Source organism: Mixophyes fleayi, chromosome 12 (genome assembly GCF_038048845.1).
Source record: "Mixophyes fleayi isolate aMixFle1 chromosome 12, aMixFle1.hap1, whole genome shotgun sequence".
Lineage (NCBI taxonomy): Eukaryota > Metazoa > Chordata > Amphibia > Anura > Limnodynastidae > Mixophyes > Mixophyes fleayi.
The window spans coordinates 71,626,599-71,641,644 of NC_134413.1; the positions used below are offsets into that span (position 1 = coordinate 71,626,599).

At 42.2% G+C, this 15,046-nt stretch overlaps 1 protein-coding gene across 1 annotated transcript in view; it reads right to left on the minus strand.

Moving 5' to 3' along the window:
* LOC142108362 (uncharacterized) overlaps positions 1-11,912 on the minus strand; it is a 75,646-nt gene extending 63,734 nt beyond the window's left edge. Inside the window, exons 1-2 of the mRNA XM_075191988.1 lie at positions 11,631-11,912; positions 9,693-9,757 (exon numbers count right to left, since the gene is read on the minus strand). Coding sequence (XP_075048089.1) covers positions 9,693-9,757; positions 11,631-11,912 — 347 coding nt within the window. The remainder of the gene's footprint in view (positions 1-9,692; positions 9,758-11,630) is intronic.
* Between the last annotated feature and the right edge of the window lie 3,134 nt (positions 11,913-15,046).

The window sequence follows — 15,046 nt, forward strand, 5'->3', positions numbered from 1 at the left end:
AGGGCGCGGTCAGTCTACAACACAGCGCACTGCGGAGACTTTGAGTCGTGGCTACTTGGTGCAACATGTGGCCATAGGCCGGCATAAGAGTATGCGTCCAGTTAATTTTGAAAGGAAAAAAAAAGGTTTCTAAATTATAGCAACTATCATCATCAGCTATTTATATAGCGCCACTAATTCCGCAGCGCTGTACAGAGAACTCACATCAGTCCTTGACCATTGGCGCTTACAGTCTAAATTCCCTCACATACACAGACTAAAGTCAATTTAATAGCAGCAAAGCAACCTACTAGTATGTTTTTGGATTGTGTGATGAAACCCATGCAAATGTGGGCAACATACAACCTCTACCCAGATAAGGTCATGGGTGGGAATTGTACTCAAGACCCCAATACTGCAAAGCAGAGGTGCTAACCACTGAAAAACCCCCGGCTGTAGTCCTGGTGGGAAGTTTGGATTGTGGGTCAGTGTGGTGAGAGGAGACAATATGTAAGAAATGTGTTTTAGTTTCCTCAAACATGCCCAGCGTTGGAGGGTAGGGCCAGCTGTGGGATGTGGGGCAGCCTGATGAGCCAAGGAGGAGATAGAGAGGGACATTTAGAGTATAGCAGAATGGTGGCTCAGTGGTTAGCACTTCTGCCTCACAGCACTGGGGTCATGAGTTTGATTCCCTACCATGACCTTATATGTGTGGAGTTTGTGTGTTTTCTCTGTGTTTGTTCTCCCAGCTCAAACGAAATCACAAACTTATTTCTGCAAGTCTAGGAGGAAGAGGAATAAGACTTTTAGTAGGGTGTTTATCTTGATAATATTAATCCTCCACAGAAGCCTTAGGAACACCATGTCCTATATTAAGAGCGTAACTTGAAGATTAGTGGAATATAATTCCCCGTAAACAAATTTGAGCCTGTCCTGTTTTTCTTATCTTGAATCTTCTTCAATCCACTGAATTCACCCAGATTTCTGACAAACTGAAGTAAAATCATTACTGTCACCCACTGATTTCAAATCAGTGCCACTGAACCTGGGTGATTTTACTAGATTTCTCCTGATTTCAGTGAATTAAGGAAAATTACAGATAAAAACAGGACTGGCTTTAAAAAGTCCTCCTTTGATGGAATTATACAAATGTACCTCTGCACACCTTCCTTTCCTTATGTCTGATATCCATTGTTCACAAATAATTGGGTTTTTGCATTCAATCAAATAAGACTGGAAGTATGAGCCAAAACCCCGTCCTGGTATTTTTCTTCAAATTTCTTCAATTCACTGAAATCAGGGAAAATCAACTAAAATCACCCAGATTCAGTGAGATTGATTTCAAATCACTGCAATCATCCCTTGATTTCAAATCAGTCCCACTGGATCTGGGTAATTTCACTGGATTTCAGTGAATTGTGGAAAATAGCCAGAAAAAAACAGGACTGGGGTTTTATGTGTAGCTTTTCCAAGCCAGGCTTCATTCTGGTGGGAACCGAGAGCAATAAAATACCCACTGCTTCTTTGTGTCTCCTCTCTGATATTCATTGTCCACAAATAACAATAAAATACCCACTGCTTCTTTGTGTCTCTTCTCTGATATTCATTGTCCACAAATAATCAAGAATTTTAGCAATTCATCCAAACGCGGGCACTCGCTGTGGGCGGTCTTTAGACCCGAGGCAACGCTACAACACAGCGCACTGCGGAGACTTTGAGCCGTGGCTACACGCTGTGACATCGGGCCATTGGCAGGCGTAAGAGAAAAAGATGTGCCCAGTTAATTGTGAGGAAAAAGTTTCTAAAGTACAGTAACTGTCATCGGCTATTTATATAGCATACACAGGGAGAGCGTACAAACTCCACACAGATAAGGCCATGGTCGGGAATTGAACTCACAACCCCAGTGTTGTTAGGCAGGAGTGCTAACCACTAGGCCACCGTGCTGTCCTCAATGCAAGAGCCATGTATGTATCATTTATTGATCTAAAATAAATTCCAGTGAATCCGGAGGATTTTCTGTATTTTCCACTTAGTAAAATTCTCATGTGCCTGGGAATTAAAGGTAGATCTTGGCCTCTTAGAGAAACAACCCTACTAATAGAAGCTAGATACTAATTCCTAACAGCTTTTAGGACAAATACCTGCTGTGGGAGGGGCAGATGGGTGTCTTATAGGCGCTGTTGAGAGCTTATTGGCTGAATCATTGGCCCAACCCTCTGACTGGGCGGAGCCATGCAACCCCTTTAACTTATTTGGACATAGCAGGGAAGTCATCGATGGAGCAATGATTTCTGAAGCTTCGGATTTCAATAAGTAAAAGTTGCATGTGGGTTTCTGCCGTTGCCAGATGTCGAGGAAGAAGGAAGAGCAGTTCCAAGGCTATACCTGACAAATGACAAGAAACTCAGAACAAATTACAGGCAGCACAGTGGCTTAGTGGTTAGCACTTCTGCCTTACAGCACTGGGGTCATGAGTTTGATTCCCAACCATGGCCTTATCTGTGTGGAGCTTGTATGTTCTATTTTGTGTGTCCTCCCAGCCCAAATGAAATCACAAACTTATTTCTGCAAGTCTGGGAGGGGTAGGAAGAGGAATAAGACTTTTAGTAGGGTGTTCATCTTGATCAAACTAATCCTCCCCAGAAGCCTTAGGAACGTTATGTCCTATAGATTTCTGACAAACTGAAGTAAAATCATTACTGTCACCCACTGATTTCAAATCAGTGCCACTGAACCCGGGTGATTTTACTAGATTTCTCCTGATTTCAGTGAATTAAGGAAAATTACAGATAAAAACAGGACTGGCTTTAAAAAGTCCTCCTTTGATGGAATTACACAAATGTACCTCTGCACACCTTCCTTTCCTTATGTCTGATATCCATTGTTCACAAATAATTGGGTTTTTGCATTCAATCAAATAAGACTGGAAGTATGAGCCAAAACCCCGTCCTGGTTTTTTTCTTCAAATTTCTTCAATTCACTGAAATCAGGGAAAATCAACTGAAATCACCCAGAGTCAGTGAGATTGATTTCAAATCACTGCAATCACCCCTTGATTTCAAAACAGTCCCACTGGATCTGGATGATTTCACTGGATTTCAGTGAATTCTTGAAAATAGCCAGAAAAAAACAGGACTGGGGTTTTCTGTGTTGCTTTTCCAAGCCAGGCTTCTTTCTGGTGGGAACCGAGAGCAATAAAATACCCACTGCTTCTTTGTGTCTCCTCTCTGATATTCATTGTCCACAAATAATCAAGAATTTTAGCAATTCATCCAAACTGGGGCACTCGCTGTGGGCAGTCTTTGGACCCGAGGCAACGCTACAACACAGCGCACTGCGGAGACTTTGAGCCGTAGCTACACGCTGCGACATCGGGCCATTGGCCGGCGTAAGAGAAAAAGATGTGCCCAGTTAATTGTTAATGGGGGAAAAAAAGTTTCTAAATTACAGTAACTGTCATTGGCTATTTATACATCAAACACAGGGAGAGCATACTAACTCCAAACATATAATGCCATGGTCAGGAATTGAACTCACAAGCCCAGTTTTGTAAGGCAGGAGTGCTAACCACTAGGCCACCATACTGTCCTTGATGCAAGAGCCATGTATGTATCATTTATTGATCTAAAATAAATTCCAGTGAATCCGGAGGATTTTATGTATTTTATGTATTTTCCACTTAGTAAAATTCTCTGTGTGTTCTCTTTTGTCTGTCCTCCCAGCCCAAATGAAATCACAAACTTATTCCTGCAAGTCTGGTAGGGGTAGGATCTACCTTTAATTCCCAGGCACATGAGAATTAGGGTTAGGGTTAGGCTAAAATTTATTTTAGATCAATAAATGATACATACATGGCTCTTGCATCAAGGACAGTATGGTGGCCTAGTGGTTAGCACTCCTGCCTTACAACACTGGGGTTGCGAGTTCAATTCCCAACCATGGCCTTATCTGTGTGGAGTTTGTACACTCTCCCTGTGTTTAATATAGAGATGGTCACTGACCCCCATGTTTTGGTTTTGGATCTGGATTACCGTCGTGTTTTGGTTTTGGTTTTGCAAAACCGCCATTGCGTGTTTTGGTTTTGGTTTTGGTTTTGTTTTGCTATTTTTTTGGAAAATCCATGTTTTTGGGCCTAAATTAACCCAATTTAGTGCTCCAACTGTTTTAGAGACAAGTAATCTAATTGTTGAGGTAATAAATCATCCAAAAAAACAGTTTAATTCTTCGTTGGTAGGCCTATTCTACACACAAAACAGATTGTCTTCCTCTCCATCTATGCATATTGGCAATGCAGCCATCGTCTTTGAATGTATATTACACCCTACACTTATAGTTAAATATGTAAAGAAATGGAAAAAGCCAGTTTGGTTTCTGTCTCTCAAGGCCCCCCTCCACTTGTATAAAATACCAAAAAATTCAGCCATTATAGACTGTACAATATTAATTGACATGGAGAAAGACAGTTTGGTTTCTGTCTCTCTAGGCCCCCCTCCACTTGTATAAAATACCAAAAAATTCAGCCATTATAGACTGTACAATATTATGAAAAATGGACAAAGCCAGTTTAGGGTCACTCTGTCTATGACACCCTACCCTTAAGGATAAATTGCCCTAACAGCAGCCTTTCAAGATGGTATGTGATATGGAAATGCCACAAGTCCCTTTCCTCTTTGGGGGTAGATTGCACCCTACACTTACATAGAAAGTTTTAAAAAGATGTTATCGGCATCATCTTCAGCTTAATCCTCACCCTCATCAGTGTGTACGTCATCATCACAGACTATCAATTCATCGCCGCTTGAATCCGCCATTAGAGAACAGTCAGTGCTTGGATGTCTTGGATGGTGAAGGCCTTTCTCGTGGAAGATGTAGTTCATTTTTATAAACATCATTTTCTCCACATTTTTGGGAAGTAACCTTCTACGGCGATCACTGACTAAGTTCCCTGCTGTGCTGAACACTCGTTCAGAGTACACACTGGAGGGTGGGCAGCTTAGGTATTGCAAAGCAAGTTTGTACATGGGTTTCCAAATGGCCTGCTTTTCTTCCCAGTAAGGAAAGGGACTGTCTGACATTTCCATATCAACTACCTCTTGAAAGTAATCCTCCACCATCCTTTGCATGTTTATACTCATATTGGATGGAGTTATGGGCAAAGTGACAAATTTTTTTGAAAAATCCTTCAAACCAGCCCAGATGTTAAATTGTTCTGGTCTGCCCCCTGTGTCTTCCCTGCTTCTTTTTTGGAAATTTAATTTTTTACGAGCAACAGCTTGAGAAAGTGAAGGAGGACACGTCGTCAAGCCGAGGCCCAGTTCAGCGGCCAACTTGCTGAGCAATAGCTCCTTGCAAAAGTTCACATCTCGCTCATTTACAAGTAAAGACTCAATGTAGGTTTTAAACCTTGGATCAAGCACAGTGGCCAAAACGTACTGATCCGAGTTCAAGATCTTAATAACTCGAGGATCATTGTGAAGCGAATTAAGTACTTGATCGACAAGGCCAACATACTTTGCTGAATTGCTTGCTTTCAGCTCCTCCTTCATTTTCTCAAGCTGCTTTTCCAATAGTCTAATTAAAGGAATGACTTGGCTCAAACTAGCAGAGTCAGCACTGACCTCACATGTCACAACTTCAAATGGTTTCAGCACCTTGCACAGCACTGAAAGGATTCCCCACTGTGCAAGAGTGAAATACATCCCCCCTCCTTTCCCAATGTCATGACTTGTGCAATATGCTTGGATGGCTTTGCGCTGTTCCTCCATCCTCTGAAGCATGTACAGGGTGGAATTCCACCGAGTTACCACCTCTTGCTTAAGTTGGTGGCAGGGCAAGTTAAACTGCTCTTGGAGCTGCTGTAATCTCCTACATGCTGTGGCTGAATGCCTGAAATGGCCTGAAATTTTACGGGCCACCGAAAGCATCTCCTGCACCTCACGGTTATTTCGTAGGAAGCTCTGCACCACCAAGTTGATGGTGTGAGCAAAACAGGGAATATGTTGGAAATCACCCAGCTGTAATGCTCGCACTATATTGTTGGCGTTATCTGAAATGACATACCCTGGGGAGAGTCCGAGTGGTATAAGCCATGCATCAATCACATCTCTCAGTTTGCGTAACAAATTGTCAGCCGTATGCCTGTTAGTGAAGCCGGTGATACAAAGAATGGCCTGCCTGTGACAAATGTTACGTAGTGGTGTACATGCTGCTGCTGTTCCTGCTGGTGAAGGTGAATGACCAACCCAGTGGGCTGTCACAGTCATATAGTCTTTGGTTTGGCCACTTCCACTTGTCCACATATCTGTGGTTAAGTGAACAGAGGGCAGAATGGCATTTTTCAGCGCAATCTCTACATTTTTACACACTTTTTGGTATAGTTGTGGAATAGCTTTACGGGAGAAATGGTGTCGCGATGGAATTCTGTAACGCAGACACAAAACCTCAATTAACTGTGAAAAACCAGCTGCGTTTATTGTGGAGATTGGACGCAGATCTAACACTAACATTGCAGCCATGGCGTCTGTGATTCGCTTGGCGACTGGGTGACTGCTGTCATATTTGCTTCCCCTCGCAAATGATTGTTTCACAGTTAATTGCTGAAATGTAGGACTGCTCATTTTATTCACCTGCCTCTGGGATGACGATTCACCCCCAGCAGCAGCAACAGCAGCAGCAGCAGGACTAACGCTTTCTTCAGAGGAATCAATAATAGTGCCGGAGTCATCCAGCCTTAAGTGGGATGCCGGGCTAACTCCGAGCGCTACTGAGGATATTGATGAGGATGGTGTGGTGGGTGTATTTTGTAGCCGTCGGTATGTCGGTGAGCGGAGGGTCTTAGCTGATGAGGGAGTGCTTGTATTCTTTTGGGAAGAACTTTCAGCTTTTCCCAACACTTTGCCATGAACTCTCGTTAAATGGCGTAACATAGACGAGGTTCCAAGATGGTTAAGGTCCCTCCCTCGACTGACTGTGGCTTGACATACACTACAAATGGCTATACAATTGTTGTCTGGATTTGGGTAGAAATAATTCCACACATAAGAAGTGGATTTTTTTGTTTTATGCCCAGGCATGACAATGGCCTTTTTCTTGTCACGTGCCAGAACTGCTGCCACTGGTGCAGGACTTACACAAACAACCTCATCCTCATCAACATCCTCATTAGCGCCCTCGTCGCCTACACAAATCTCCCCCTCATCCTCTTCTAATTCCAAAGTGGCATCCTCAATTTGGGTATCACCGGCTACACTCGGGCTATTAAGGCACACATCAGCAGAATGCTCACTATTAGACATCCCACTGTTGGATGGACTCTCCACAGGGATTGTTGTCATTTGTGAATCAGAGCAAATATTCTCCTGTAATGCCTCACTGTTATCTTGCAGCTCGGCTTTGACGCGTAACAGTAGTTGTGCACCAATTGTAGGCTGGGTAACTTTTTGGGATCTGCCACTAATAGCCAAAGGTGAAGGCCTCATTCTCTCTTTGCCACTGCGTGTGTAGAATGGCATGCTTGCAATTTTTTTTTTATCGTCACTTAACTTTTGCTCAGTTACACTTCTTTTTCGCTTCAATACAGTAAATTTTTTTTTGGTTTTTGTTTTTTGCACTAATTTGAAAACACTCTGTTGTTTGACATCGCCTTGGCCAGATGACGTACTGGGAACACTAACATCAGGACTGGTGACAGAACCTGGTTGCTCATTTAGATCATATGTGGACTGCTTTGAATCCATTCTGAGCGCAAACCACTGGGGAGTGCTAAAAATTATTTAGTAGATTCTGCTGACAGATATGACTTTTGACAGCCAGAAATATTAATGCACAATTAGGGAGGACACCCCAAAAACACTGAGGAGTGCTAAAAATTATTTAGTAGATACTGCTGACAGATATGACTTTTGACAGCCAGAAATATTAATGCACAATTAGGGAGGACACCCCAAAAGCACTGAGGTGTGCTACAAATTATTTAGTAGATACTGCTGACAGATATGACTTTTGACAGCCAGAAATATTAATGCACAATTAGGGAGGACACCCCAAAAGCACTGAGGAGTGCTAAAAATTATTTAGTAGATACTGCTGACAGATATGACTTTTGACAGCCAGAAATATTAATGCACAATTAGGGAGGACACCCCAAAAGCACTGAGGTGTGCTACAAATTATTTAGTAGATACTGCTGACAGATATGACTTTTGACAGCCAGAAATATTAATGCACAATTATGGGGGACACCCCAAAAGCGCTGGGGAGTGCCAAATATGAAGAAAAAATAATAAACCTCTATCCTCCTCTCTGCACTAGCGATTTTGGTTAGAGCAATTGCAAGAACAATATTGTATTCTCTGTCCCTGCTCTAATTAGCCTATGACTACACCCTGCTCTCTCCCTCTGTCAAATGGCGATGGATTGCTGTGGAGGCGTGTATTTATAAAGTTGAAGTATCGCGAGAACCGAGTCCCGAGATCCGACAACGTCACAATGACGTTCGGCCTCGATTTGGATTCGGAATGGGCGGGAGAGTACCGAGCTGCTCAGCTCGGTACTCGGATACCCAAAGTTCGGGTGGGTTCGGTTCTCGGAGAACCGGACCCGCCCATCTCTAATTATAATACAATAAAAAGATTGGTATATCTGCGCAGGCCAACTGAAAGCAGCCTCTGTTCACACACACACACACACACAATCCACATACAATGTGCAAAAATAAAAAACTGTAAAAATAACCAATGGTGACAGAGCTGGCGCTAACAGTTTTAAAGAGTCAACTGTGAAATAATATATATATATATATATATATATATATATATATATATTCTTTCCATCTTGATGTATGTCTTCCACAAATTCCAGAAATTTGCAGTGATCAAAGTAACTTTCAGATTTCTGGCATTCACCACGATTGTGGTCACATAAAAAAAGTGAAAAGAAAAAAATCATATCATAGCGTAACATATAATATGTGGTTACACCGAAAACCACTAAATATCCCAAGGATCCAGTGGGGGTTGATAATTACGACAAAAACACCACATGATGGGTGTTCTCAATCCCCTATCGGATATACACTTACAAGATTTCAATCTTGAATCAATATAAGCCAATATTTGTATTATACATTGCTTTTATGCTTCTTTGGTGCAATAAAACTTTGGCTACGTGATCAGTTGTCACTTGTCTTTTAAACACCTATCATAAGGAGATCCAGTAAGAGGACAAGATTCCAGGAGGATATCCATGTATACATATTGGCTTATATTGATCCAAGATTGAAATCTTGTAAGTCTACTACTACTGTCTTATATCACTGAGGTAGTATCAGTACAAAGTAACATGATAGTATAATGTGGGCAGCGTGTCTTGAATTTGGTTCCAAGTCACCCTAACAAAATAATAACATTAGTTTAGCCATTTATTTTTTATTTTGAGAAAATGTACATACGAGGACAAACTTTTAAGAGCTAATTTCTCTTGTAGTTACTCGTTAACAATTCATATGAATGTATAGAAGGGATTGAAACAGGAAGTTGCTATTCATCATCTGGGATTAAGCCCTGCAGTAACCAGTTTGCTACTCTATTGTTCTCTCTAGGACTGTGTCAGACTACTATGCACTAGACCAGCTGGGGGGAAACCCATGTGGGGATGACTTCTCTCCACTCCCATATCCAACCCCTGATTTGGGAGCCAATGGCATTCTGTACGGACTTGGGATAACCTTACAGGACGGGATTTGACCAGTGGGAATTCTGAACTGTTTAAAAAGAGCCTGCAAGGAGACCAAGGGTTGTTTATTGGATATCCTGAGCTTGGTATTGAAGATCTGTCTCCTACCAGCTCCAACGTGTGTCCTGATTACAATTTCACATCTAGGCACATCTCTGGCTGAACATGGTGCAACAGTATAACTCTGCCCCAATGGGAGCTGCTTGTGAGTCTGCACATCTGGGGGTAAATGTATCAAGCTGAGAGTTTTCCGGCGCATTTGAAAAGTTGAGATGTTGCCTTTTGCAACCAATCAGATTCTAGCTTTCATTTTGCAAAAAATGCACTAAATAAATGATAGCTAGAATCTGATTGGTTTTTCAAACCCGCCGGAAAACTCTCAGCTTGATACATTTACCCCCTGGTGTGCCTACAGGAGTAGGGTGACAGGGGTCCAGGCTACTAACATCTCGGTAGTGAGCATAAGGCCGAGAGGCCAGGACCAGCAAGCCTAGAAGTGTAGAAATCGGAGGAATCTGGAAGACCTGAGTACTGAGCTATTGTGACAAAAGCATCAGGACCAGAGACTTTTTTACAACTTAGCCCGGCCAAAGAAATACTGTTTAAACATATGTAACGGTTCCTCACATCTTTATCTGGGGATGTGTTGGGGAGGTTTTTAGATGCTGGCGATTTAATATAGTTATTGTGTTACAGTTGTGTTTGCACCTTCTTTAATAAAGGTACTATTATAGCTACCACTCCTCTTTGTCTGCGTGATCCAAAGAACACCAAGGTACCAGGGCTACTCTGTGGGCCTTGACTCTAATGCCCTGGTGTCCTGACACTGATCATCAAAATCTGAGGAGCATGACTGTCCCAATACTATCCCCATTCATTATAGGTTTTCATAAGACGCTGGTCTCGTCACATGAAAAGAAAAATGTCCAAATAGTGGATAACTGACTTGATTCCCATTTCCGCCCTTAGCACCCACTCTTTTAAGGAGGTGAAAGCTTCAGGAAGATGCCTCTTACAGAATGGCCGCATCAAGTGAGGTGTATGATGCAGAACATGTCTCCTTACTGATCCCATTAGTCACCGAATCTTTCTTTGGAATTGACAAATGATGAATCAGGCTGAATATTCTGGGCTTTGTTTTAGGGACCATTTACAGTGCATAATGCATGGCTGACATCATACACGTGTACAGCAGCTGTAGCAGTTAATAGATTGGAGAGAACATGAGGACTGGAATATCCAAATCAGTTTAAGACAAAGAATAAGACTCTAGAAACACTGTATCTACTTAATCAGGGAATTTATTTTACATCTAGATAACATTTAACATGTTTCATTCCTACAGATTAAATTTTGTTGTCTCTGAGATACAAAATGAATAATGAACATCATGGGAATTACTAAACAATTGGTTATTTTAATACAAGTATAATTAATTATGTGGTAGTACAATGTAGGGAATGTGAAGAAAGTATAATATCATATAAAACACAAGGCATCGGAAAGTATAGAAAATATATATTATATTTGAACTTGGAAGTTTTATATATATGACTCTTGGGAAAATGTCAGATACTGTACAACAAAGTAGGATTATATTAAATTTTAACACACTGGCAGAGTGATTGCATAATTCTGATCTTAATAAGATGTAGTTAGTAGATTTTACCATACCCTGTGGCTGGTTTCCCATCCGTGTAAAGATTAACCCTTCCAATGCTGCGGTGCCAATTGGGTTAACCCCCCAGTGCTATGTGCTGGAGGTGCAATGTATTTTAAAGTGTATTTTAATAAATATATAAATGTAGATATTGGCGCTGAAAGGGTTAGCCCAGGAGTAGAAATGTATAAAGTGATATGTGTGTTTACAAAATGTTATTTCAAATGGGTATAAAACAAAAGAAATTGCTTCTCACCCCACTGCTGGTCCAGTGAGGATCGGAGCTCAGCCAGAGCTTTAATTCCTCCACTCCGGTTCCCATTTGTAAGTACAGGATGACTGGAGTGTCGGAGGGGTCTCCAATCTCTGATGGTACAGTGGGGGCTGCAGGAGCAGCCCCTGGATAAAGTAGGAGCCTGGAGCTCTCTGTGTGTAAACTCCGCTGGCAGCTGTAGTTCAGTGGCTTCTGGAAGAGACTTGCAGAGGCGCCTCCTAGATTCACACATGAATCCAGGAGTCCCAGTCTGCAGGGCACCATACTGGAGCTCAAAGAGCCTGGGGACAGCTGGTGGCAACACTATTCTCCTACAACTCATGTGCAGTTGGCATTCACAGTCGGTGAATATCTGCTGACAGGTGACACCAGTAGAAGTGGTCAGTAACAGCCAGATACAGACAGTAAGAAGGAAACCCAACTAAACTGTTTAAGATCTCCCTCTCCAAACACTGGGTAGCAGAGTAAGCTTATCCAGTCACAGTTTATAACTGGTGGCAAGCAATTTGATAATGCTAGGGTTTTTTTTTTGGAGAGCCGAGTTAGTCAAGTGAAGAGCTCCTTCCACACAAGGGAATGCAAAAGATGGTTAACTACACTGCAATGTCCAAGGTAGATCTCGAAATCCTGTGCAAAGCAAGAAAAATTGTACAGTAAAAAGTCATTATCTGCTGCACCATGATTTGGGTCCTGTCACTTTACCGAATTTGAGGACGGTGTTGGAGACAGTGATCTACACTTGCAGGTGTTTGGAATGATTTCTAAACTCCATGCTTTGTCCAAAAAGGAGTGGGTCAATTATTTGGTCCTTACAATGCAAGGGCGTGCATTAGAGGCCTATTGTGTATTGACCCCAGATGACTGTGCAGACTCTGAAGTGGTAAAGAAAGTTCTCTTTAAGTGCTACATTATTACCCCAGGAACCTACTGGCAGAAATGTGAGGATCTGGCAGAAGCCTTCTCATCAACCATGAGGAATTTACTAACCAGCTGTGGCAGTTCGTGATGAGATGTGTGAATGGATCTGGTGTCAAGACCTGGGTGGATTTAAATGGTTTAATTTGCAGGGAGCAGTTGTCTCGCCGGTGCACACAGAGGGTGAAAACATTGGTACTGGACCACAACACAATAATATTTGAAGTAGCGGACCAGTTGGCAAATCAAAATGTAGTGGTTTGGCCATCCTGGCAGAAGCGCCAGTCCAGCAGCCAACACCAAAGAATTTTATGAATTGAAGAACATCCCTCTGCTGTTGATCACTCCGCCAAGCAAGTAGTTACAATCCTGTTCCACAAACTAGGTCCTTGTAATTAAAGCCACGGAGCCAGAAATATATTGAAAGTATTAAACTGTTTAATGTAGTGAAAAACACAGTCCATGTGATGCAAGTTAATCACAGGCCAGATCAGTGAATAAACAGACTTCCAGGTATAAGGCAAATATCAGGTTTACCTCCAAGTGACAAGATAGAGATGAATGCTAAATGCTTACAGAAAAGCAGAAACTGGCTAAGCAAGGATTTCCACAGGAAAAGAGAAAAAGCAAGGCAGTTAGTCCAAGGGTAAATAAACATTACAGGCACAGAAACATTAATGACCATCAAAGGAAACTGGGAGAGGCAGGCATATATAGGAGACAATCAGGTGCGAATGATTAACATAGTGCAGCTAGTAGTCCCTGATAGTGAGAAGAGAAGGCAGAATAACAGCACCTCTGGTGGTTCACAGGTACTGCAGGGTCAATATAATAATAAATATAGTCCCAGAGGCAGGAGCTAAAGCAGCATCATGAGGCAGATCCTAACAGTAGCCACTAACCCAGGTGCTTGTAGCTAGCTGCAATTCCACCCTGTTCCTGGAAGTCATCAGACTAGACTGGATAGGAAGTGTTATGGCTGTGGGAAAACCGGTCACCTAAGGCCAGACTGTCCCACAGGCTGACTTGCATACCCGACTAAGGGAGGTGGGCCTAAAAAGATTGTTCTTGCCCCAGAAAGTCCAGTGGCGTATGTCACAGAGAAAAGTGACTCAGTGAAGAGGCCAAAAAGACACCCAAAAAGAGGTGGAAGCACCCAAGTTGGACCATTGCAGGGAGAAGGCCTGAGAGTCTCAGCGACCTCAATCACTGTGGTGAGCCCCCCATCCTTGCTGAACCAGCTGCAGCATTGCCAGGCTAGACTGCCAAAGTCACAGTTCCAGATGGACTCGAAGTGCCCACGGTGAGGGTACGTCTCGATTCGGGAGCTGGCAAATAAATGTGAGATGTGCTCCTGGGAAACGATCTTGGTCATGGGATGTGGACAGGTTTTTGTCATCCCCATTACCCAGAGTCAAGCTGTCAGACTACATGCTACAGGAGTGGCAGTCTAGAGGAAAAGACCCAAGCTACTAGACAACAAGAGCTGCAACAACATTTTCCAGCCCAAAAGAAAAGGTTGAAGCTGCTAGATCATCAGGACTTAGCCAGCTCTTTACCACAGAAAATACCCCATTCCCCAGCAATGCAAAGTATGTTGTTTCCAGCACATCTGCAATTAAATATGGTGGAAAATATTACGTTATGAACTTGATATTGAGGCTGGTTGGGTGAAATAGACCTTTTATTAAATGGAAATGCTATTAATTTAATTTTTGGGCTGGTGGAGGTGAAATTGATTTAAAAATCAAATCGGAATGTTATTAATCTAATGTTGGGGAAGGTTGGGAGGAAGGAAGTTTATTTATTAAACATAAACACTAAGAATATACTGTTGGGGTTTTTAGGGGGGAGGAGGCCTAATTATTAAACATGGGAGCTATTAATTTAAGGTTGGGGCTGTTTGGGGGGTAGGAGGCTTATTTATTAAATTTAAGTATTTATTTAAGTATTTAAGTATATTAATTTAATGCCGGGCTGGTTGGGGTAAAATATCCTAATTATTAAATGTGTACTAATTTATTGTTTTGGACTGGTTGGGTGGGGGGGGGGGGTTGGGTTTGTTTAACTGTTAATGCTGAGAATGCTATTAATTTAATTTTAGTTCTGGTTGGGGTAAGAAGGCCTATTTATTAAATACAGAACACTAGTAATGCCATGGTGGTTGGGTGCCTAGAGTGTTGATTATAAGCACTGAAGGGCACCCAAACTTTATCTCGCTATACCTTAGAATCTTTAATAGCGTCGCCCAAAGTAAACCCCTAAAACCTAACCATCTAACTGAATCTGCCCGGGGAAATTTGCTCAAATCATGAGCAGGACCACTCTTACCGGCCCAAAAAACAAATGAATGGCCGACCAGCCAAAAATGCTTCCCATCCTGCCGTGAACCTGCAACATGGAGTAAAATGCACATAAAACAAATTTCAAGACATAATACATGGTATTAGAGAAAGACACTACTATATATTTGCGCGCAACGC